The 23,863-nt window shown below is 53.4% G+C and overlaps 1 protein-coding gene across 1 annotated transcript; it reads right to left on the minus strand.

The window, feature by feature from the left end:
• Positions 1-14,862: 14,862 nt before the first annotated feature.
• On the minus strand, positions 14,863-23,588 carry LOC144732174 (uncharacterized). Its single transcript, XM_078613521.1, has 4 exons — positions 23,315-23,588; positions 21,472-21,607; positions 19,233-19,313; positions 14,863-16,736 (listed from the first exon to the last, which is right to left on the minus strand). Exons 1-4 carry the CDS (start codon positions 23,394-23,396, stop codon positions 16,679-16,681), a joined length of 357 nt encoding a protein of 118 aa, XP_078469647.1. The 5' UTR covers positions 23,397-23,588; the 3' UTR covers positions 14,863-16,678.
• Between the last annotated feature and the right edge of the window lie 275 nt (positions 23,589-23,863).

The following is a 23,863-nucleotide window of genomic DNA, read 5'->3' on the forward strand; positions in this document are numbered from 1 at the left end:
CGTCTTGGGCACGCACAAGCGGCGGTCGTTCCCGCCGTGCTTTCACGAACGTCAACCAAATCAAGAAGTCCCCCCCCCCCGCCCCCCGCGGTTGCCCGGCTTAAGCCGCAATGGTGCAGCAGGTCTCTGGCGATGCGCGCACCGTGCCAGCGGCGTGTCCCCCCCCCCCCACCGCTGGCCTTGGTATTCCATCTGCCGCGCCGTGAGATTGGGCGCTCGCTGGGCCTTGGCTGGTGAAAGAAATAAAGAAAAAGAGAGAAAAGAAGCAGAGTTTAGTTGTAGTTGAGTCGAACTGGCGCACTCTGGAGCAGCACTCCGGGCTGTTCAGAGCGGTCCCGCTCCAATTCCTCGCGTCTTCGTTGCGGAGCAGATTCGTGATGTGCCGCGTCACTCGGGGAATGCGCGGAGGGCAGTCGAGGGGGCAGCAGCAGCAGCAGCAGGGCAGCCTTGACCCGTTGTTGGACTGCACGTCTATTGCTCGTCTAGTCGAATCGCATTCGCAAAACCCGCGCTGACGAGCGCGGCGAGGTATGTTCCAGCCAGTACCGGATTCTCCCAGTAGCACGAGTAGTTACAGCGAGGGAAACAAGTATTTGACCCCCTGCTGATTTTGTACGTTTGCCCGCTGACAAAGAAATGATCAGTCTATAATTGTAATGGTAGGTTTATTTGAACAGTGAGAGACAGAATAACAACAACAGAATCCAGAAAAACGCATGTCAAAAATGTTATAAATTGATTTGCATTTTAATGAGGGAAATAAGTATTTGACCCCCTCTCAATCAGAAAGATTTCTGGCTCCCAGGTGTCTTTTATACAGGTAACGAGCTGAGATTAGGAGCACACTCTTAAAGGGAGTGCTCCTAATCTCAGCTTGTTACCTGTATAAAAGACACCTGTTCACAGAAGAAATCAATCAGATTCCAAACTCTCCACCATGGCCAAGACCAAAAAGCTCTCCAAGGATGTCAGGGACAAGATTGTAGGCCTACACAAAGCTGGAATGGGCTACAAGACCATCGCAAAGCAGCTTGGTAAGAAGGTGACAACAGTTGGTGCGATTATTCGCAAATGGAAGAAACACAAAAGAACTGTCAATCTCCCTCGGCCTGGGGCTCCATGCAAGATCTCACCTCGTGCAGTTGCAATGATCATGAGAACGGCAAGGAATCAGCCCAGAACTACACGGGAGGATCTTGTCAATGATCTCAAGGTAGCTGGGACCATAGTCACCAAGAAAACAGTTGGTAACACACTACGCCGTGAAGGACTGAAATCATGCAGCGCCCGCAAGGTCCCCCTGCTCAAGAAAGTACATACATGCCCGTCTGAAGTTTGCCAATGAACATCTGAATGATTCAGAGGACAACTGGGTAAAAGTGTTGTGGTCAGATGAGACCAAAACGGAGCTCTTTGGCATCAACTCAACTCGCCGTTTTTGGAGGAGGAGGAATGCTGCCTATGACCCCAAGAACACCATCCCCACCATCAAACATGGAGGTGGAAACATTATGCTGTGGGGGTGTTTTTCTGCTAAGGGGACAGGACAACTTCATCGCATCAGAGGGACGATGGACGGGGCCATGTACCGTCAAAGCTTGGGTAAGAACCTCCTTCCCTCAGCCAGGGCATTGAAAATGGGTCGTGGATGGGTATTCCAGCATGACAATGACCCAAAACACACGGCCAAGGCAACAAAGGAGTGGCTCAAGAAGAAGCACATTAAGGTCTTGGAGTGGCCTAGCCAGTCTCCAGACCTTAATCCCATAGAAAATCTGTGGAGGGAGCTGAAGGTTCGAGTTGCCAAACGTCAGCCTCGAAACCTTAATGACTTGGAGAAGATCTGCAAAGAGGAGTGGGACAAAATCCCTCCTGAGATGTGTGCAAACCTGGTGGCCAACTACAAGAAACGTCTGACCTCTGTGATTGCCAACAAGGGTTTTGCCACCAAGTACTAAGTCATGTTTTGCAGAGGGGTCAAATGCTTATTTCCCTCATTAAAATGCAAATCAATTTATAACATTTTTGACATGCGTTTTTCTGGAATTGTGTTGTTGTTATTCTGTCTCTCACTGTTCAAATAAACCTACCATTAAAATTATAGACTGATCATTTCTTTGTCAGTGGGCAAACGTACAAAATCAGCAGGGGATCAAAAACTGTTTTCCCTCACTGTACATAAGTAGTAGTTATATAAGTAGTAGATATATAAGTAGTAGCTGCATATGTCGTAGCTACGGGCCCCGCACTTTCAAGGGCCCTGCGCTAAACGCTTTCAAGCTATCAATAGCGGTTCAGTGATTCTGCACTTGCTCTTACTATAGATTCCAAAGAACACAGGATGAGATGTTACTATCCTTTGTGCAAGCACTTCCAAGAGTTCATGAACAGTGAGCCTGGTGACATTTGGGGAGCGCATCGTCAGTAGTGAACCTTTGGTTCCTAGGGTGTTTCGGCCTTTCATACTATACACCCTCCCCAAAGGCGGCCAGCGACAGGGTGATCAATCCTACGCTTGCGTCCCATTCCCAATTAGTCATAGGAGTTGCCTTGTTGTTGATAGCCAACATCCCATGGGACTATGCATGGCAGGGGCGTCCTCCTCCCTGAGTCAAGCATTGTTGACTGCATACCTCCTGGCCCTCTCACTTTGGGGCCCAGCTGGGGTCTTTCCTCTTCATCCAGAGCCACTGACTGCTGCCTTCTGCCGCCTCCGATACAGCTCTGATTGCCGAACGCTGGCTCTGGCCCTTAATTCCCAGGTCTCTAGGCAGTCTGGTTGTAGATGTTGCCACAAAACCTCTGCAGCCCACCTCCACTGGTCGGACTTCTGTGTTCCAGCCATGAGGCCGTGCTTCGGCAGCTAGATCGGCATAGCGCAGATGTTTTCGCTCATAAGCCTCATCTACTGAGTCCTCCCAGGGTACTGTGAGCTCAATGATGAAGACCTTCTTGAGCGAACGGGACCAGAGCACCATGTCAGGTCTTAGGGTGGTGGTTGCGATCTCCGGAGGAAACACAAGTTGCCGGCCAATGTCAGCGAGCATTTTCCAGTCGCGGGCCAAGCGCAGCTGGTCTCGCTCTAATGGTGTAGAGCCGCTCTTCGGTGGTTTAGCCCCTTCGCGGACAAAGGTCGTCCGTAAGGGGTGTGATGCTGCTGGAGTACTATACCGCCTTCAACTTGTATGAACGACTGGGTGTATAAGGTTAGCGAGTTGTCGTATTATCTGGCTGTATAGCAAATGAAACAAATACAATTACTTTACTATGCAAGTTAAGCATTTATGTTTTAACCTTTATGTTTTTTTATATATTTAGGGCCCCTTTACCAACAACATATGCTACAGGCCCCGCACTAGCTTAGTCCACCACGCTGAGCGCTTCATCTCCTCCTCCTGTTTCACTTCAGGTTATCACCCGTCCCGGTGTAACCCGGGACATCCCCGGCGAATGGTGTGCGTGCTCGGGTGGCAGTAGTTTGATCTTTGTACCGAGATATGGTGGCATTTGCGTTGAACTACATCGCAGGATATTGCACAGTTTTTATGATGGGCCTCGGCTGACTGAGAAATGTGTGCGGATTTGGTGATCGACTCTGAAGCCCATCACCCACCTCCGTCTCCCCCACCTCATTGCAATCCGCACATTGAGAACACGTCCAACCTAAGGCTGGAAGCGTCTTCTCATGATCTGTCTTCATGCGCTTGGGGGGGGAGGTGCGGGGGGGGGAGTGGGCATGCAAATAATGTCCGACGTTTCGTGCTGGGAGCTTCTTCTGCGGCCAGTTGAGTTCCTGAAGAGGCCCGAGCAGCGCGCTCAGCGACACGTCAGAGTCCCGGGCGATTCGGACCACGCGCCCGCTCGCAAGAGACGTGGGCACACACAGACAAAGATCCCCCGTGTAGCCTTAACAGACTGTAGGGGCAAGTGCTGTGAGCGAGTAACACCTATGAATGCCGGCGCGGCGCACGAGGGGGGGTGGGTGGCCAACCACCACGCCCGGCCGCCTTTGTCTCCCAAGTGGCGATGATTACACATCGCACCAGGTACTCGTTTGAGGCTGAGTCGACGTAGACAATCGTCACCGGTGTTGGCCGTGAGCGGGAATCAAACCCGGGTGGCCAGGTTCGTAGCGCAGCGCGCTGACCGCTACACTACCGCTCCCCACTAGACGTGGACACGTACCACACACACACACGTACCACACAAACACACGTACCACACACACACACGTACCACACAAACACACGTACCACACACACACACACGTACCACACACACACACGTACCACACAAACACACGTACCACACACACACACGTACCACACACACACACACGTACCACACACACACACGTACCACACACATTCGCGCACGCACCCGGAACGATTATTGTTCGCAAAATTATTTGCCTGTTGATCTCAAGTTGTTTGCGCTGGGAACGTGGTGGGGGGGTGGGGGGTCACCGGTGGGTCTGTGCATCCTCACGTGACCTCTCACCTTGAATTGAAAGCGGGGTTTTTGTTGCCGCCGTGTTGTTGTTGGCGTGCGTGTGAATGCCGAGTTATTGCTTCTGCCAGTCTAAGTTTAGTGCCGCCCTCGTGTGTGCAGGAATGTTCTCGCGCCGCGCTCATGGTGCCATCGCAGGTAGGCGGAGGAGCTCGCACCCCCCACCCCACCCCCGACTCCTCCATCTCTTTGAACACGCTTCAGCAAACACACGTTTCGGCACAAAGCCGCTGGCCTCGCCCGAGCATCCTCACATTCCTGCTCGCGGGGGAGCCGGAGCGTCGCGGTCGTGCCCTGAGCCTCTGGCTGCCTCTGCCGGCCCGCGCACGCCGGCGTGGTGAAGTTCAGCCACGGAGATCACGTGGCCGACACGACACGGGAAACCCTCGGGCAGCAGTGTATTGGCATGGAGCTGTGCTCAATGCTCGACGTTTATTCATTGACGTATTTGTCAGTACGGCCAAAAATGAAATAGGGCACGGGTTGGTGAATGCCCTTTTGTTCGAGCGGGTTTGTTGTCGTGGCAATGTCCCTCAAGGTGCCACCATCAACTCGTAGGCAAAGAATCGCCAGTTCCACCACCAACTCTTGGATGATGCACACCCGGCACAAAGCCTTTACCGGTTTAGAATTATGTCAAATGGGTGTTTCACGTCCACTTTGGAACAGACGCCGTGTAGTTTTTTCTGGTAAATACCACCGCAGGAATACTATAAGCTAAGCTAGATAAATATTCATTTCACCAGGTAAGGCCCACTGAGCTATTTTCAGAAGCGACCTGGCCACAAACGAAGTGGTGGTTAATCGCGCATTTAGAGCAGGCAAATACTCCACACGGCCGTTTCTAAGTGTGGAGGGGAAAACCGGAGGACCCGGAGAAAAATCCACGACGACCACGGGGAGAACATTGCAAACGCCTAAATAACCTGGCATCGTCAGGGTCGGGATCGAACCCACGCCCTCCTGCATACCAGGCGAGGGAGTTAACACGTCGCCACCGCGGCACCCCAACTAATAGCCGGGGCGGCCGGCCGGATTCGAACCGCAAACCTGGATTGCGTCACCGTGCAAGCGGTGACAAATGGTTCGCGCGCCTACCGCCCGCTTGCCGTGGCGCGTGACGTGCGTGCGATAATGACAATCTGCTGAGCGGATCAAGTGAGAACGCCGCTGTAATTTCCCCGAAGAAAAGTGCTCTTCGTAAAATCCCCCGAATCGTGACTTTCGTGAAATGACGAGGCAAGCGCGCGTCGCTGTCACACGAGAGACATCCACTCTCCCCCCTCCCCTCCACCCCGTGCCCGGGGCAACGTCTCTCACTCTTGCCTGCAATAAAGTAAAACATCAGCACCACACGCAGTGCCACTCGTACTGACCAAACGTCTCCACTGCTGCTGAGAAATGTACCTGAAAATTACTCGATTGGGGTGCTACACAGCAGCGGTAGCAGCAGCAACATCGCCCCCACCCCCATTACTGCGAAAACTTGGCAGGACCCTCTTGAAAAATGAGTCTTGAGACTCAATGAGGCTTCCCTGGGTAAGCAAAGCGTAATCATCATAACTTGGCGATTTTCTGTTTTTACAGAACCAAAGTGCTGGGTGACAATTGTGATGATGGTTCGATTACAAAAGTGAAACGTGAATGCAGTTAAAGCACAAGGAATCGGTTTTAATCGATGAGTCGATGCATCGTTTACAAGACGGACTCCTCCTCCTGCTGCTGGAGCCACGCAGTTCCTCACTTACTGCTGCACCGGATGAAGTTCTGAGTGAAGCAGTCGGAGTGATCGATGAAACAACGCTCACTGATTCACTGCTGTCACTCACTGGGGGTCAGTCGCCTTCTCATATCACTCTTCTATCACTGCTAGCATGGTTACACGTGAAGCTCACTCATTGATTTGTCCATCCATGTTGAGGAGTTGGGCTACCAGACACTGACTGTTTCGTCTCATTCACATTGTGTCCAACCACAACATTGCAGGTCACAGGAACTCACTCGCCCATCTACTCACCCACTCACTCACTCACCCACTCACTCACTCACTCCCCTATCCACTCACTCACCCACCCACTCACCCACCCAGCCACTCACCCACCCACTCACTCACCCACTCACCCACTCACCCACTGACCCACTCACTCACCAACTCACTCACCCACTAGCTCACTCACTCACCCACCCACTCACTCATCCATTCACCCACTCATTCACTCACTCACCCACCCACCCACTCACTCATCCACTCACTCACTCACTCATCCACTCACTCACTCATCCACTCACTCACCCACTCACTCACTCACTCACTCCCCTATCCACTCACTCACCCACCCACTCACCCACCCAGCCACTCACCCACCCACTCACTCACCCACTCACCCACTGACCCACTCACTCACCAACTCACTCACCCACTAGCTCACTCACTCACCCGCCCACTCACTCATCCATTCACCCACTCATTCACTCACTCACCCACCCACTCACTCATCCACTCACTCACTCATCCACTCACTCACTCATCCACTCACTCACTCACCCACTCACGCACCCACTCACCCACCCACTCACTCACCCACCCACCCACTCACTCACTCACTCATCCACCCACCCACCCACCCACCCACTCACCCACTCACTCACTCACCCACCAACTCACTCACCCACTCACTCATCCACTCACTCACTCACCCACTCACTCACCAACTCACTCACCCACTAGCTCACTCACTCACCCACCCACTCACTCATCCATTCACCCACCCACCCACTCACTCATCCACTCACTCACTCATCCACTCACTCACTCATCCACTCACTCACCCACTCACCCACCTACCCACCCACTCACAACACTGCAGGTCACAACAACTCACTCACCCACCCACTCACTCACCCACCCACTCACTCACCCACAGCACACGAGGGGGTGGGTGGCCAACACCATGCCCGGCCGCCTTTATCTCCCTCGTGGCGGCGTTTACGCATTGCACCAGCCCCTCATTTGAGGCTGAGTTGACCCAGGGGAGGCCCGGGACTGGTTCAAGACAATCGCCACCGGTGTTGCCTCCGAGCACAGAGTCACGTGCACAGCCGTGAGCGCGATCGACGTCGCGAGTGTCGCTCACCGCCACGTGGCTCGCTCACCACCACGTCGGCTCATCACGACGTCGTCTCGACCACCACGACGTTGGGCGCCGATGTTTGAATGGCCCCGGGCGGAGCAGCACCGCTCTCTGCTGGTCACGACGCCGCCACCGCCCGCAGCTCTTCGGCTCCAAGACGCCGCGCGGATGCCGACGGCGACTCGACACTCGGGGGGGGGGGGGGGGCTCTCGAGTGTGGGGGGCGGGAGGTGGGGGGGGGGGCATCGCTCGCAGCGCCCGGTGGCTCTCCGAGTGGGGGGGGGGGGCGCTTGCTCCTCTTGTCGGGAGCAAAGTTCACGTTTTGCGCTCGGGTGGTGAAAGAAAGGGACCAGCGGTGATCACAATAAAGCGAGTTTATTGCTTTAGTTGTTGTTGAGCAGCAGATAAGGAGACGTCTCGTGGGTCACAGCGTGACAAGGCGATAACCGACAGCAGTACGACGGCATGACGACGAGACACATCCACATCGGAGCAATAAAACACGGCGTTACAAAACAGTGCACGATTAACGTCAATTCCCATTATTTAGTTTAATTACGTTAATTAATCACTTCATTTACAATCAAGCGACGGGTCGGACAAATGACAAGAATCACTCATTCACACGAACGTGCTTTTCTGAGATCGCGTCAATGCAAATGTGTCGTCAACCCACCGCCACCCGACACGGCCAACTCGTAAGGCGCATCACGTGCCGATTGATCACCCACGTGACACGAACTCCTTCGCCACCACCTGGCGTGCTCACTGATTGGCACGTCTTGTTAACGTGACCCAACAAAAACAACAACCACCACCAACAACAACAACCACTAATCACCACCACCAACAACAACGTTGCAATATTATCAGTAATGATAATTGTTTTTTTACCCTTCTATCTGGCAACAAAACTGACACCTTTTTTACAAGGAGTCATGTTTGCATAGACCACAATACCTGCAGTCATAATGCAAACAAAAACATAACTCTGATAATGTATGCACTGTCCTTGAAGTTGATTGGTCCACACCCGAGACAGCTTTCCTTAGAGCCTAGTCTCACATGGGTTGGACCAGATGACGCAAAAAGGCGCATACATTATGACTGCAGGTATTGTGGTCTATGCAAACATGACTCCTTGTAAAAAAAGGTGTCAGTTTTGTTGCCAGATAAAAGGGTAAAAAACAATTATCATATTTTTTCTTCTGGCAAATGAGGTTCCAATGGTGATTATCAGTAATATTCAGTCAACTTTCGCCATCAAAACGAAGTTGCGTAAGACATCGAAGTGCTGCTGTTGGTCTCGATCGATCCCACGATAGCGACTCCCTCCCTCCTCTCGCTCTGCTGCCCCACGGTGCTTCCAGGGACTTTCCTGTAGCCCGCCTCTCTCTCTCTCTATCTCGGCGACCTCTCCACGCCCCTAGGTGTGCAGCCGGCAACCAGCAGGCCGTGAAGAGAGATAAAGGCCACGGGATACAATGCGGAGTGTCAAAGTGAGACACATCCACGCTGCCTCAAACTCCTCACGAGTCGCCACGACAGCTGCATGCGAAACACGGCAATGAGCAGAGTTTGTGATTCACACATCGGTTTTATGTTTCGTGCTCGGCAACCTCGTGACCTTGGCGGAGTTCTGTCGTGTCGCCAGACCCCTTCACCACCCGACGCAGCCAAAACAAATGGACCGGTCACGTGAACCATTCTCACAGCCACTTGGTGTCTGGTTGCTCGACCTGGTTGCGATACATTCTCATCAGAGCCGCAGACACGAGTTGAAGCGTGGCGCTTCTGATGGCCAGCCGCTCGCTCTCTACCCTCCTGAGCGCCCACCCACCCCACTCACCCACCCTACTCACCCACCCCACCCACTCACCCACCCCACCCACTCACTCACCCACTCACTCACCCACCCCACCACACTCACCCACCCCACTCACCCACCTACCACACCCACCCCACTCACCCACCTACCACTCCCACCCCACTCACCCACCCACCCACTCACTCACCGACTCACCCACCCACCCACTCACTCACTCACCCACCCACTCATTCACTCACCCCACTCACCCACCCCACCCACCCACCCACCCCACTCACCCACTCACCCACCTACCACACCCACCCCACTCACCCACCCACTCACCCCACTCACCCACCCACCCCACTCACCCACCCACCCCACTCACCCACCCACCCACCCCACCCACCCCGCTCACCCACCCCACCCACCCACCACACTCACCCACCCATCCACCCCACTCACCCACCCCACCCACCCCACTCACCCACCACACTCACCCACCCACCCCACTCACCCACCCCACCCACCCCACTCACCCACCCCACTCTGTGCTCACCATGACCACTCAGCCTCATCCACGACCTCGCGCGACTCGGGACTCGCCAGCCGCGGGTGACAATCGCTCATCTCAGTGGCATCGTGACAACGAACGCGCCCCCCACCCCCTCCTCCACCACCACCACGCAGTGCGGACAGAGGAAGACGGTCGTCGCGATCATTCGCCGAGCTGTAGGGTTGCCCTGCCCGTCCGGGCAAGCGGCGCTGATGCCCCGAATCGAGACGTCCACACGTTTCTGGATCAGACGAAGACCTTTGGGGGACGAGGCGATGGCGGGGAATTATGAAGGCGCGGGAGGGCGCTCAGAGTTTGCTTATCGCGAGAGACGAGATTTTGTGTTAAAGAGACGAGAGTTTGTGTTAAAGAGACGAGATTTTGTGTTAAAGAGACGAGATTTTGTGTTAAAGAGACGAGATTTTGTGTCAAAGAGACGAGGTTTTGTGTTAAAGAGACGAGATTTTGTGTTAAAGAGATGAGATTTTGTGTTAAAGAGACGAGATTTTGTGTTAAAGAGACGAGATTTTGTGTTAAAGAGACGAGATTTTGTGTTAAAGAGACGAGATTTTGTGTTAAAGAGACGAGATTTTGTGTTAGAGAGACGAGATTTTGTGTTAAAGAGACGAGATTTTGTGTTAAAGAGACGAGATTTTGTGTTAAAGAGACGAGATTTTGTGTTAAAGAGACGAGATTTTGTGTTAAAGAGACGAGATTTTGTGCTAAAGAGACGAGATTTTGTGTTAAAGAGACGAGATTTTGTGTTAAAGAGACGAGATTTTGTGTTAAAGAGACGAGATTTTGTGTTAGAGAGACGAGATTTTGTGTTAAAGAGACGAGATTTTGTGTTAAAGAGACGAGATTTTGTGTTAAAGAGACGAGATTTTGTGTTAAAGAGACGAGATTTTGTGTTAAAGAGACGAGATTTTGTGTTAGAGAGACGAGATTTTGTGTTAAAGAGACGAGATTTTGTGTTAAAGAGACGAGATTTTGTGTTAAAGAGACGAGATTTTGTGTTAAAGAGACGAGATTTTGTGTTAAAGAGACGAGATTTTGTGTTAAAGAGACGAGATTTTGTGTTAGAGACGAGATTTTGTGTTAAAGAGACTAGATTTTGTGTTAAAGAGACTAGATTTTGTGTTAAAGAGACAAGATTTTGTGTTAAAGAGACGAGATTTTGTGTTAAAGAGACGAGATTTTGTGTTAAAGAGACGAGATTTTGTGTTAAAGAGACGAGATTTTGTGTTAAAGAGACGAGATTTTGTGTTAGAGAGACGAGATTTTGTGTTAAAGAGACGAGATTTTGTGTTAAAGAGACGAGATTTTGTGTTAGAGAGACGAGATTTTGTGTTAAAGAGACGAGATTTTGTGTTAAAGAGACGAGATTTTGTGTTAAAGAGACGAGATTTTGTGTTAAAGAGACGAGATTTTGTGTTAAAGAGACGAGATTTTGTGTTAAAGAGACGAGATTTTGTGTTAAAGAGACGAGATTTTGTGTTAAAGAGACGAGATTTTGTGTTAAAGAGACGAGATTTTGTGTTAAAGAGACGAGATTTTGTGTTAAAGAGACGAGATTTTGTGTTAAAGAGACGAGATTTTGTGTTAAAGAGACGAGAGTGAGTTTGTTGGGCGTCGCCCTGGCCGAGTGCGAGGAATGCGAAGCGGCAGAACGACTCGTGCCTCTTCGGTTTGGCCACGAGCCAAGTTCGCACCGTGTGGGCCTGGGTCACGTGGGTGGGGGTCGTGTGATACCATCTCACCCCCAGTGTGTGGGGGGTGGGGGGGTGTGTGTGGGGGGTGGGGGGTGGTGTGGGGGGTGTGGAGATGTTGGTGTGTGTGGGGGGGGTGTAGGGGGTGGTGTGTGTGGGGGTGGTGGGGGGGGTGTGTGGGGGGTGGTGTGTGTGTGTGGGGGGATGGGGTAGGGGGTGTGTGTGTGGGTGGTGTGTGTGGGGGGTGGGGTGGGTGGTGTGTGTGGAGGGTATGTGGGGGGTGGTGTGTGTGTGTGGGGGGATGGGGTGGGGGGTGTGTGTGTGGGTGGTGTGTGTGGGGAGTGGGGTGGGGGGTGTGTGTGGAGGGTATGTGGGGGGTGGTGTGTGTGTGTGGGGGGATGGGGTGGGGGGTGTGTGGGGGGGGTGGGGTGGGGGGTGTGTGTGGGGGGTGTGTGGGGGGTGTGGAGATGGTGGTGTGTGTGGGGTGGTGTGTGTGGGGTGGTTGTGTGTGTGGGGTGGTGTGTGTGGGGGGTGGTGTGTGTGGGGGTGGGGGTGGTGTGTGTGTGTGGGGGTGCAGTGTGTGGGGGGTGGTGTGTGTGTGTGGGGGGTGGTGTGTGTGTGGGGGGGGGTGGTGTGTGTGTGGGGGGGGTGGTGTGTGTGTGTGGGGGGTGGTGTGTGTGTGTGGGGGGTGGTGTGTGTGGGGGTGGGGGTGGTGTGTGTGTGGGGGGGTGCAGTGTGTGGGGGGTGGTGTGTGTGTGTGGGGGGTGGTGTGTGTGTGTGGGGGGTGGTGTGTGTGTGTGGGGGGTGGTGTGTGTGTGGGGGGGGTGGTGTGTGTGTGTGGGGGGTGGTGTGTGTGGGGGTGGGGGTGGTGTGTGTGTGTGGGGGTGCAGTGTGTGGGGGGTGGTGTGTGTGTGGGGGGGGTGTGTGTGTGGGGGGTGGTGTGTGTGTGTGGTGGTGTGTGTGGGGTGGTGTGTCTGTGGGGTGGTGTGTGTGGGGGTGGTTGTGTGTGTGGGGTGGTGTGTGTGGGGGGTGGTGTGTGTGGGGGTGGTGTGTGTGTGTGGGGTGGTGTGTGTGTGGGGGGGTGCAGTGTGTGGGGGGTGGTGTGTGTGGGGGGGGGGGTGTGTGGGGGGGGGGTGGTGTGTGTGAGTGGGGGGTGTGTGTGTGTGGGGGGCGGTGTGTGTGTGTGGGGTGGTGTGTGTGGGATGGTAGTCAGGCCTGCTGTAGCTGCAGATCCCCTTCCCTGCCAGAAACCAGCGCTATGCTGCTAAGTGAGCGACTCTATGTCACTACACACGTCTAGGTCCTGTGCTGATTCAGCGTCGTGCGGGGAAACTGGCGCCCAGCAGCGGCTGTCCTCACATCGAATCTGCTCGTGCGCGAGCGTCCTTCAGTGGACTTCACCGTCACCACCTCCCCACGCACCCCCACGAAAGTCTTCGGCTTGTGCGGCTGGAAGCTCTTTGAGTGGCGAGCTGGCGCGGTGGGCTGTAGCTGTGTCTGAGCAGTCCTCTTTAGGATCCAACTCTGCTCACACCACCACCACCGCCACCACCCGCGTCCCCACCGCCGCCGCAGTTGGGAAGTCGCTTACAAAAGGTGCCCTAAAAATAGTCCGCCTCAAACCTGCCCTGTCTTGCCAGAGGGCATGGCACCTAGGAGTCGTGTGTGTGGTTTGGTGAGTGTTGTTTGGGATGTGTGTGCTCATAGTAGAGGGGTTTTGTGGTTAGATCGCGTAAATATATAAATGTGTCATTAAAACCGGCCACCACCCGACACAGCCAACTATAAGGGTTGTCACGTAAACAGAACGTGACCAATCGTCACTAGTACAGCACAAACCGGTGTGTTGGAGAGCCAAGCCTCAACATTTACAAACGGAGTACGACGTTTCGCCAGTAATTACAACCAGCTTCATCAGGCGACAGCCAGATTGGTGGAGAAATCCTCCTGTTTCATTCCTTTTATCGAGGCGTAGATGTGGTGGCCACGCTTCTGTGCCCTTGAGTCAACGTGCATTATGCGGGCCCATTAATCTTGTCCTTCCTGCCCATTGTATTTATTAAAACAGCCGTACCAACGGTAATCCCTATTGAAGTATGGTGGCCTGTGTAGGCATGCATTTAAACAATGTGTTATTTGATTATTCCCTTCCAAGTCGGTAGCTATCCGAACGTTAAAAAAACATTCTTTCAATTTCAATAGATTATCTAATTAGTCTTGGCCAGCAGTAGCTAGTTTTGCACAGAACTTCAACATTATCAAAATCAATTGAGTGTCCTTGTTGGCACGCGTGTTCTGCTACTGCTGACAGTTGTATTTGGGAGAATTTAATATCTCCCTTGGTGTTATTTTAGTCTCATGCTGATCATTCGTCCTCTTTGCCCAGCATAACATTTGCCACAAGTGACGTTAGTTGATAGCCTCGGTAATACATATTTTGTATCAGATATTAATTTCTGTATTTTATGTACCGTGCCAAATCTGATTCTGGTGTTTTGTTTTTCCAAACATCTGGCTAGTTTATTAGTTACTCCCGCAATGTACGGTATTTTGACCGTTTTAATTACTTGGGCAGTTTCAATGCGTGTGTGTTCGTGGATTGGGGTGTGCGTGTGTGGGTTGATGTGTGTGTGGGTTGGTTGATGTGTGTGTGGATTGATGTGTGTGTGGGTTGGTATGTGTGTGTGTGTTTGTGGATTGGGGTGTGCGTGTGTGGGTTGATGTGTGTGTGGGTTGATGTGTGTGGGTTGGTATGTGTGTGTGTTTGTGGATTGGGGTGTGCGTGTGTGGGTTGATGTGTGTGTGGGTTGGTATGTGTGTGTGTTTGTGGATTGGGGTGTGCGTGTGTGGGTTGATGTGTGTGTGGGTTGATGTGTGTGGGTTGGTATGTGTGTGTGTTTGTGGATTGGGGTGTGCGTGTGTGGGTTTGGTGTGTGTGTGGGTTGATGTGTGTGTGGGTGTGTGTTGGTTGATGTGTGTGTGGGTTTGGTGTGTGTGTGGGTTGATGTGTGTGTGGGTTTGGTGTGTGTGTTGGTTGATGTGTGTGTGGGTTTGGTGTGTGTGTTGGTTGATGTGTGTGTGTTGTGTAGCGGTTAGCGCGCTGCGCTACGAACTTGGCGAGTGACACATCGATCGACGAGGAGAAGGGGGTAGCAGAGAGAAGTTTTATTTCACAGGAAAAACAGCAAAGGCGACTTATATACGGCACCAAAGCACAAACATGCCCCATTTATACAGCGGAAGATTATACAGATATATATATTTATGATCGCTGTAAAAAAAAGTTAGTAAATTCAGCGGATTAACTTTAAGATAAATCGTGCGACTCAAAACACTGAGGTTGCCAAAATGTGTGAATTGTTCATCGCCTGGGCACTTGACCGTTTCGTTCGTTTGGCGAAGGAGTCTTGCAACAGAATTCTGCCGGATATTGATCTGCCCAAATCCAGAAACCAGTTATGCATCGCCGTACTTGCTGTGAGAAACCCCACGTGTTGATCTCGACATTCATGAAACAAGGGGATTAATAATCGTTACACAACAGTAGGTGTCTACAGTTGCCTCCACCCAGCACCACAATCACTCAGGTGGCCAAATTTTTGACAACTGAGAGTTTACAAAATACAACAAAAAGGGCCCCAATCATGCACGCATACGTCTTTTCCATTGACACATCTGAGCCGAGCCAGCAAGCGGCCGTCATGGTCCAGGTGGTTTCCACTATTTGCCAAGCTGAATTGGAACCGAACCGTGCTAAGCTTGCCTGACACGACGTCTGAATCGGTCTCGGAGCCAAGCAGGGCCAGGAATGGGGTTAATGACGCACTCGTCCATTGCGTCTGGCGTTAGCGGCACAACGCGGGTTCTGCAGTGGAAAACAACCTGTCACCTGCCGAGCCGTGCTGGGCTGGCTCGGCACGGCTGCAGGCACGGCTCGCTTGTGTCGTGAAAAATCGGTGACAGGTGAAAGTAATTACCCCTCTCCAAGAAAGGCGAGGAACCTGCGTCCCGTGGGTCAGAGTCGGCCACTTCACTCGCCCCAGGGGCACATCATGAGGTCCTCCCACTTGAAGTGGCCCACGGCCACCAACATTTCTCCCTCACCTTCACCACACTAATCGGGCACTAGAGTTGTTTTTAATCTCTCAAGGTTGCTCAGCACAGGCTTGAAGGTTCAAAGCCCCACACGGTCAGCAACGAACAGTTTCATTGAAACATGGCAACGCTTTAAGTCTGATGTTAGCGCACTCAAAATAATAGCTCTTAGTGTTTAGTTCGTTGTCCTTCCGCCGCACACTCCGATTAGCGCGGTTGTCTACGTGGGGTGCGAACTAAGTTCAACACACTCACTCACTCGGCCACTCCTAGCGCCGCAGGCGCTGCTTGCGATGGGCTGTCACATGTGTCCACGCGTGGTTGCACTCCAAAAGGCAACCGGGAATTCAAATTCGCTCCTCAAACATGAAGAGGCCGTCCCAGCCCTGGCTCAGGCCGTGGAGCAAGCACGCGCGAACCGGGCCGACAGCAGCTCGCAAACCTGCTGCCGCACAGACGCAAACAGTGCCGCTTGGAACTGAATTAAAAAACACGTGAATGTGTCACCGGTCAAAGAGGCAGCGCGCGTTCTGTTGGACAACGCCGTGCAGGGGCGCGTCTTGTGTCGTATTGTGTCGTCTTGTGTCGTCTTGTGTCGTCTTGTGCTGTCTTGTGTTGTCTTGTGTTGTATTGTGTTGTCTTGTGCTGTCTTGTGTCGTCTTGTGTCGTCTTGTGTTGTCTGTGTCGTCTTGTGTTGTCTGTGTCGTCTTGTGTCGTCTTGTGTCGTCTTGTGTCGTCTTGTGTTGTCTGTGTCGTCTTGTGTCGTCTTTTGTCGTCTTGTGTCGTCTTGTGTCGTCTTGTGTCGTCTTGTGTCGTCTTGCTCTTTCCCGGGGTCCTCCTGGGCAGTCGGCGTGCGAGAGGGGGTCGGCCGCTAGTGGCAGCAGTGGATGCGCCTCCTCCCGCGCGCGCTTCTCTTGCCGTGGCCGCCGCTGGTCGCGCACAACGCAGCAAAGGGCACAGCGGTCGACCCCTCGTGTGGCCGCCTCGCGACGGAACGTGTTGGGACGCGTTCGCCCGGCTCGCTTTGCCGAGCGAGCCGCCCTATTCAATGCCGCGCACCGAGGCGGTGTCAGTCAGAAGCGCCCGTGGCCGTATCGCTGCTCTGATTCATGAGATATTGATGTCTGTGTCTCTGTGTGTGTTTTATTTAAAATATATATATTGCCTATTTAACTTCGGGGAGACCCAGGAGTAGATTCGTCAGCGATGTTGGCCGCGAGCGGGAATCGAGCTCGGGTCGGCGAGTTCGTAGGGCAGTGCGCTAACCACTGCGCCACCCATCCCCGTAGCGCACAAACACGGACACAGCCATCAACGCGCACAAACATCTCCGGCTAACAACAACAACTGGCTACGCACACTCATAAACACTTAGATAAACTCACACGCGCAGAGGGAAAGTGGCAAGTAGACAAAGACAAATATCCCCCGTATAGCCTTAATACACTGTTCGGGCAAGTGCTGTTAGAGAGCACCTATGAATGCTGGCACGGCGCACGAGAGGGTGGGTGGCCAGCATCACCCCGGGGCCGCCTTTGTCTCCCCGGTGACGATGTTTACACACCGTACCAGGTACTCATTTGAGGCTGAGTCGACCTAGAGGGGCCCAGGATCGGTTCAGATAAATCTTTACTGATGTCGGGTCGCCAGATTCGTAGCGCAGCGCGCTAACTACTCCGCCACTGTTCCCCACGCGTGCACACACACACACACGTACACACACACCCGTACACACACGTACACATACACACACACACCCGTACACACACGTACACACGTACACACACCCACACACACGTAGACATACCACCGTACACACACACCGTACACACACACACGTACATACACGTACACACACGAACATACACACCCGTACACACACGTGCACACACACACACGTACGCACACGAACATACACACCCGTACACACACAATGTCTCACGTGCACACACACACCCGTACATACACGAACACACACACGCACACACACACGCACACACACACGTACACACCACCAGTACACACACGTGCACACACACACCCGCACACACCCAAGGACACACGTGCACGTCTTTGCAGGAGACCTGCCTAGCGGGAAGGAATGTTCCTGTGCTCATGTTTCACTGCCAAATACAATGAGAGGCTGCCCTGGCAGCGAATTACAACAACAACTCCTCAAACCGCACTCCGCGTCGTGTCCGTGTGGCTCGAGAGGGGAGGGGGGTCATGATGGCCGTGTGGGGGAGACCCTGGAGCCAGCGCCGCTGATGTCCTGGTTCGAGCCCCTTTTGGCGTCGCAGAGAGATTCAATGTACAGCGAGCTCTAATGTCTATACAGACGCAGGCGAATGTTTGAGATGCACGGAGAGAGAGGAGTGGAGAGAAACAGGGGGGACATAGACATAGAGTAGGGAGAGAGGGGGGGGGGGTAGAGAGAGGGGGGGTAGAGGGGAGAGAGAGAGGGGCTAGAGAGAGAGAGCGAGGTAGAGAGAGGGGGTAGAGAGAGGGGGGGTAGAGAGGGAGGGGGTAGAGAGAGGGGGGGGGGGTAGAGAGGGGGGGGGGTAAGAAGGAGGAGAGCAGAGCGTGAAGTCTTTTGTGAAATCTTTCATAAAGCAAAGCAGTGAAAAAAACACAAAAACACGAAATGATGAACGAAGCAAAGTGCCGACTACATCAAGCATCTTCTTGTTCCTTCTGATCGTAAAAAAGGAGAGAGAAAGAGAGAGAGAGGAAGCCGTCGCTTCGGATGTGATCGCGTTGCGATGAAGTTGGGGTTCTCCGGGAGTGTGGGGAGTTTGCTGGCCTCCGAGCGGCTCGCGATACCCGCACGAAGCGAATCGCCACTCAGTGTCGAGGACTTCGCGTTGCGGCGTCACGGGCCACATTCTGCCAAATCTGATTGTTTTTGTTTAAACTTCACTTGGCACCGAGCAGCAACATCGCTGCAGGCCGAGTCCGAGACGCGCAGCGAAGCTCGCCCCTTGCTGCTGCGCTTGATGTCCCCCCCCTCCACCGCCGCATCACCGATGAGCACGCCTGGTTACGTACGGCGTGAACGAAAGTCAACACACGCACCGCACACGCGCACACGCACACACGCGCATACACGCACGCACACACACACGCGCACACACGCACACACACACACACACGCACACACACACGCACGCACGCACACACACACACTCGCGCACACACACACACGCGCATACACGCACACAACACACGCACACACACGCACACAACACACGTACACACACACACACACTCGCGCACACGCACACACGCGCACACACGCACACAACACACGCACACACACGCACACAACACACGTACACACACACACGCACACACACACGCACACACACCGCACACCGAACGTGCGGATTCATCTCGCGAGACCCTCCGCGTGACCTTCGACTCACCACTCGGACCCTGCCACCCATCGCCGGACCCTCTTCTCTTTGAGGCTCAAGCACACGGACAATCCTTGGCGCAGTTTGGCACTAAAACAACAACAACAACAACACAAACAAACACAACATCCAACGCATTCGTTAATAACAGTGTGGCACTCGTAATCATCATCATCATCATACTAAGCACTTTACACAGTTGCTGAGCACATGCCCAACAACCAAACAGCTCTGTGATCGTCACGGCCACGTTGTAGTCGATAAGCCTTGACAGACGCCTTCGATTGCGCGCGGTTATCGGGAGAGCTGGGAAACGAGACGATGGCGGGAGAGTGGGTGGGTGGGTGAGTGAGTGGGTGAGTGAGTGGGTGGGCGGGTGAGTGGCTGGGTGGGTGGGTGAGTGGGTGAGTGGGTGGGTGAGTGAGTGGGTGGGTGAGTGAGTGAGTGGGTGAGCGGGTGAGTGGATGGGTGAGTGAGTGAATGGGTGAGTGAGTGAGCGGGTGAGTGGGTGGGTGAGTGAGTGAGTGGGTGGGTGAGTGAGTGAGTGAGTGGGTTGGTGAGCGGGTGAGTGGGTGGGTGAGCGGGTGGGTGAGCGGGTGGTGGGGTAGGTGAGCGGGTGGGTTAGCGGGTGAGTAGGCGGGTGATTGAATGGGTGAGCGGGTGGTGGGGTAGGTGAGCGGGAGAGTGGGTGGGTGAGCGGGTTAGTTAGCGGGTGAGTGAGTGGGTTAGTGAGTGGGTGAGCGGGTGAGTGAGTGGGTGAGTGAGTGAGTGAGTGACCGGGTGAGTGGGTGGGTGAGCGGGTGGGTTAGCGGGTGAGTGGGTGAGTCAGTGGTTGAGTGAGCGGGTGAATGGATGGGTGAGTGAGTGAGTGGGTGAGTGAATGGGTGAGTGAGCGGGTGAGTGGATGGGTGAGTGAGTGGGTGGGTGAGTGAGTGGGTGAGTGAGCGGGTGGGTGGGTGGGTGAGTGAGCGGGTGAGTGGATGGGTGAGCGGGTGAGTGGATGGGTGAGCGGGTGAGTGGATGGGTGAGCGGGTTAGTTAGCGGGTGAGTAGGTGAGTGAGTGTGTTGTGGTGACCTGCAGTGTGACGGCTGGGAGAGCCCCAGCGAGTGAAGTTCAGGGTAACATAATCAACGTTTTTGGGTTAGATGGCGTTATTTATAAATGTGTCGTAACCCTCCACCACCCGACACGGCCAATCAGCAAAAAAAAGTGTCACGTTGACAAAAGACAAATAGTTCACTACTTTAGCCCACCGGTGTGTTGAAGCGTGAAACCACAACATTTACAATTTTTGAATAGTGCGACGTTTCGCTGGTAATTGCATCCAGCATCACCCTCCACCACCCGACACGGCTGATTGGCCGTGTCGGGTGGTGGAGGGTTACGACACATTTATAAATAACGCGATCTAACCCAAAAACGTTAATTCAGGGTAGCAGTCGCCGTGGTAGTAGCGACAGAAAGTGATAAGAAGGCGACTACCCCCCAGTGAGTGAGTGGTGAGTGTCAGGAGCGAATCAGTGAGTACTGCACCATCAATCACCCTGGCCGATTTCACGTCGCAGACAGCGTGTCCCCTTCTTGAGAGCACATCAATCACTTCGCGGAGCAGCAGAAACGATGAGAGGGCACAGCCTCATCATCGGGGTGCCCTTCTCTCGCCACCACTCACACGGGCACTGCGCCGAGTGCAGATCAGAGCGGCGTCCCATCACCCATCAAAGCCATCGGGTAACCAGATTCCCACCGATACCGACATCAAAGCCGTCTCTTGTTTTGTTTCGCATCGGTTTGTGGGGGTGGGGGGGTGCGGTGCTGTTAGCGAGCACCCATTAAGGGTCGTCGTTGTCACTGCCCTGTTAGCAGAGGTCGCAACCGGGTACCCGATACCCGTACCCTACCCGATACCCGGCTACCCGTACCCGGCCAGGTACGGGTACCCGTTTGCGACCCTGGTGCGGCCGGGTCCGGGTACGGGTAGGCCGTGAGTCACTGGTGAGTAACCGTTTGTCACTCATTTCGGGTAGGGTACGGGTAGCGGGTATCCGTACCCGGCCGGGTAAGGTACGGGTACCCATTTGCGACCCTGGTGCGGCCGGGTATGGGTACGGGTAAGGAATCAAAACCCGTTTGCGACCTCTGGCTGTTAGTTCCACACCGCCCCTGCCCGCCACCCCGTTGTTGCTGTTGTTGTTGTTGCTGTTGTTGTTGTTGCTGTTGTTGTTGTTGCGTGCCGAGGCCACTCACACGACGGCGCTCGGGCAGCCGTGGCTGCTTGGCCGAGCCGGGTAGATGCACGAGAGGTGGCCGGCCCGCAGGCGCGCCGTGTACTCGGCGGAGAGGAGCTTCACGCAGTGGCAGGGTCGCTGGTGCATGCCCGCTCCTGCCGGGGTGGAATCGCGGCACCGTTAGCAGAGCCTCGTCCCGTCGTGGAATCATCGACAGCGTCATCGTCATCGTCATCGTCGTCGTCACATTGACGCGGCTGCTTGCTCACACGGGCCGAGGTTTCAGGTGTCCGTCGCACCTCGCGCAGCCGAAAGGTCATCGTCGAGGTCACGGGTGATGGCGGCACGGACCTCGACATGGCTTCCTGCCCCCGACCATCATCCCGTCGCGGGTGCAAAGGTGCCACTCGATCTCACAAGGACCCCTCTCTCTCAAGGACTCATCATCATCATCACCACCACCATCATCATTATCACCACCATCATCACCACCATCACCACCATCATCATCATCACCATCACCATCATCATCATCATCACCATCATCATCACCATCATCACCATCATCATCATCACCATGATCATCACCATTACCATCATCACCATCATCATCATCATCACCATCATCACCATCATCATCATCACCACCATCATCATCATCACCATCATCATCATCACCACCATCACCGCTATCACCACACCCCCCTGGTCGCCAGCCTCTGGGTGCCGATCCAATGCCCTCCTCCTCCACCCTTTGGGAGATTTACCGGACGACTCCCGTTGACCCACCACAAAGTTGGTACTCGTTTTATCGACCACGTTGAGATGATACAACAACAACAACAACAACTCAACACATTCGACAATAACACTGGGCGGCTTTAAAATAAAATGTACAATAGACGACGTTTCGGGAGATGGACCTTCTTCACTGCACCTCCAGCACAGGGAGTTTCGTGCTAAGAAGAAGAAGAGGAGACATCGCCCAACACGTCGCCTCTTGAAGCGTTTGTTTCTATTACACCGTGGCGGTGATTTTGACGAACGAGTTGAGTGTTTATTGTTGTTGTTGTTTGTTGTTTGTTGTTGTTCGCGCACCACAGCCAACACAGCAGCAGCAGCGTTCCCTACCGTTGTACATTCGTTTATTTGATGATGTGGATACGTTGAAGTCTCGCATTCAAACACAAACACATCAGTCAGTTGATTCTCTTCAGCATATGCGTCTCCCCTGGCCCTATATCCGTACCCTTACAAGGTAAAGTCACGTAAAGAGAAAATTAATCAATCACGACGTTTCGATCGCAACACAAACTGCTGACGCAGTTTCACCTGATGACGGTTGCTTGTGTTGCGATCGAAACGTCGTGATCGATTAATTTACTACCTACGCGACTTTACCGAAAGAACCAAAGAGAATGGATTCCTGCAGTCACGAAAACTTCAAATCACAATGATTACATGCGATGTTTTATATTAAATCCACGTTTTTGTTATTCTCGAGACGATGATTATTCATGCGTGACGATCGATCGTCGTGATTGACGATCGATCCACGACCGCGATATTTGAATTCGTGACTCTGCGACCTCGAGTTGAGAGCCGTGGGCCCATCTCGGAGCCACCCCGCGCGCATCCTCGCCCCGCCGCTCCCTCCCACGGGAAGCCGAACTCCCCCCGTTCGCCGAATTCACGGCCACGTTGCAGTTGTTAGCAGGACCCTTCGAAAGTAAAATCTCGAGACACATCGAGGCTTTGTGGATGCGCGGGATACACTTTGGTACTATCAACACACATTGCCATTTTCTATGGTTAACATCAGAGTAATGATACACATTGCAATGAATATTTTAATTGCTTACCATCAGCCAAAGTCCACGCGACGGAGAACAATATGAGGTTAAGGATAACGGTCAGAGCGCACGGATTCACGCTGATTCCCATGCCTGGTGCCCGCCGAGGTCGGAGTCACGGAGACGAAATATCGCCGGAGTCACCGAGACGACTCGATGGGAGATTCCTGGGGTCCGTGGGGGTCCGCTGGGGTTCCGCGGGTTTAACAAGATGCGAATGAGGCTCGGGAAGCAGGTGATATGAAATATAAGCCTCCTCCTTATCGCACACGTCGACAAACCCACTCACCCGGTTTGTCCGGCTGCTGCTAATTTACCTTGTCAGCTCAGGAATCTTATCTCCGCATTGTGTTGTGGATTGTTGGGGTTTTTTTAAAGTTATAATTTACATGGCGATCGTAAGGTGAATGGTGATCCCGTGGTTAGCGCAGTGGATCTGGAAAGCCGAATTCAAATTCAGCCACTGAATTCAAACTCAGCCATTGAATTCAAACTCAGCCACTGAATTCAAACTCAACCACTGAATTCAAACTCCGCCACTGAATTCCAACTCAGCCA

This window comes from Lampetra planeri, chromosome 41 (assembly GCF_965212315.1).
Source record: "Lampetra planeri chromosome 41, kcLamPlan1.2.h2, whole genome shotgun sequence".
NCBI classification, from domain to species: Eukaryota; Metazoa; Chordata; class Hyperoartia; order Petromyzontiformes; family Petromyzontidae; genus Lampetra; species Lampetra planeri.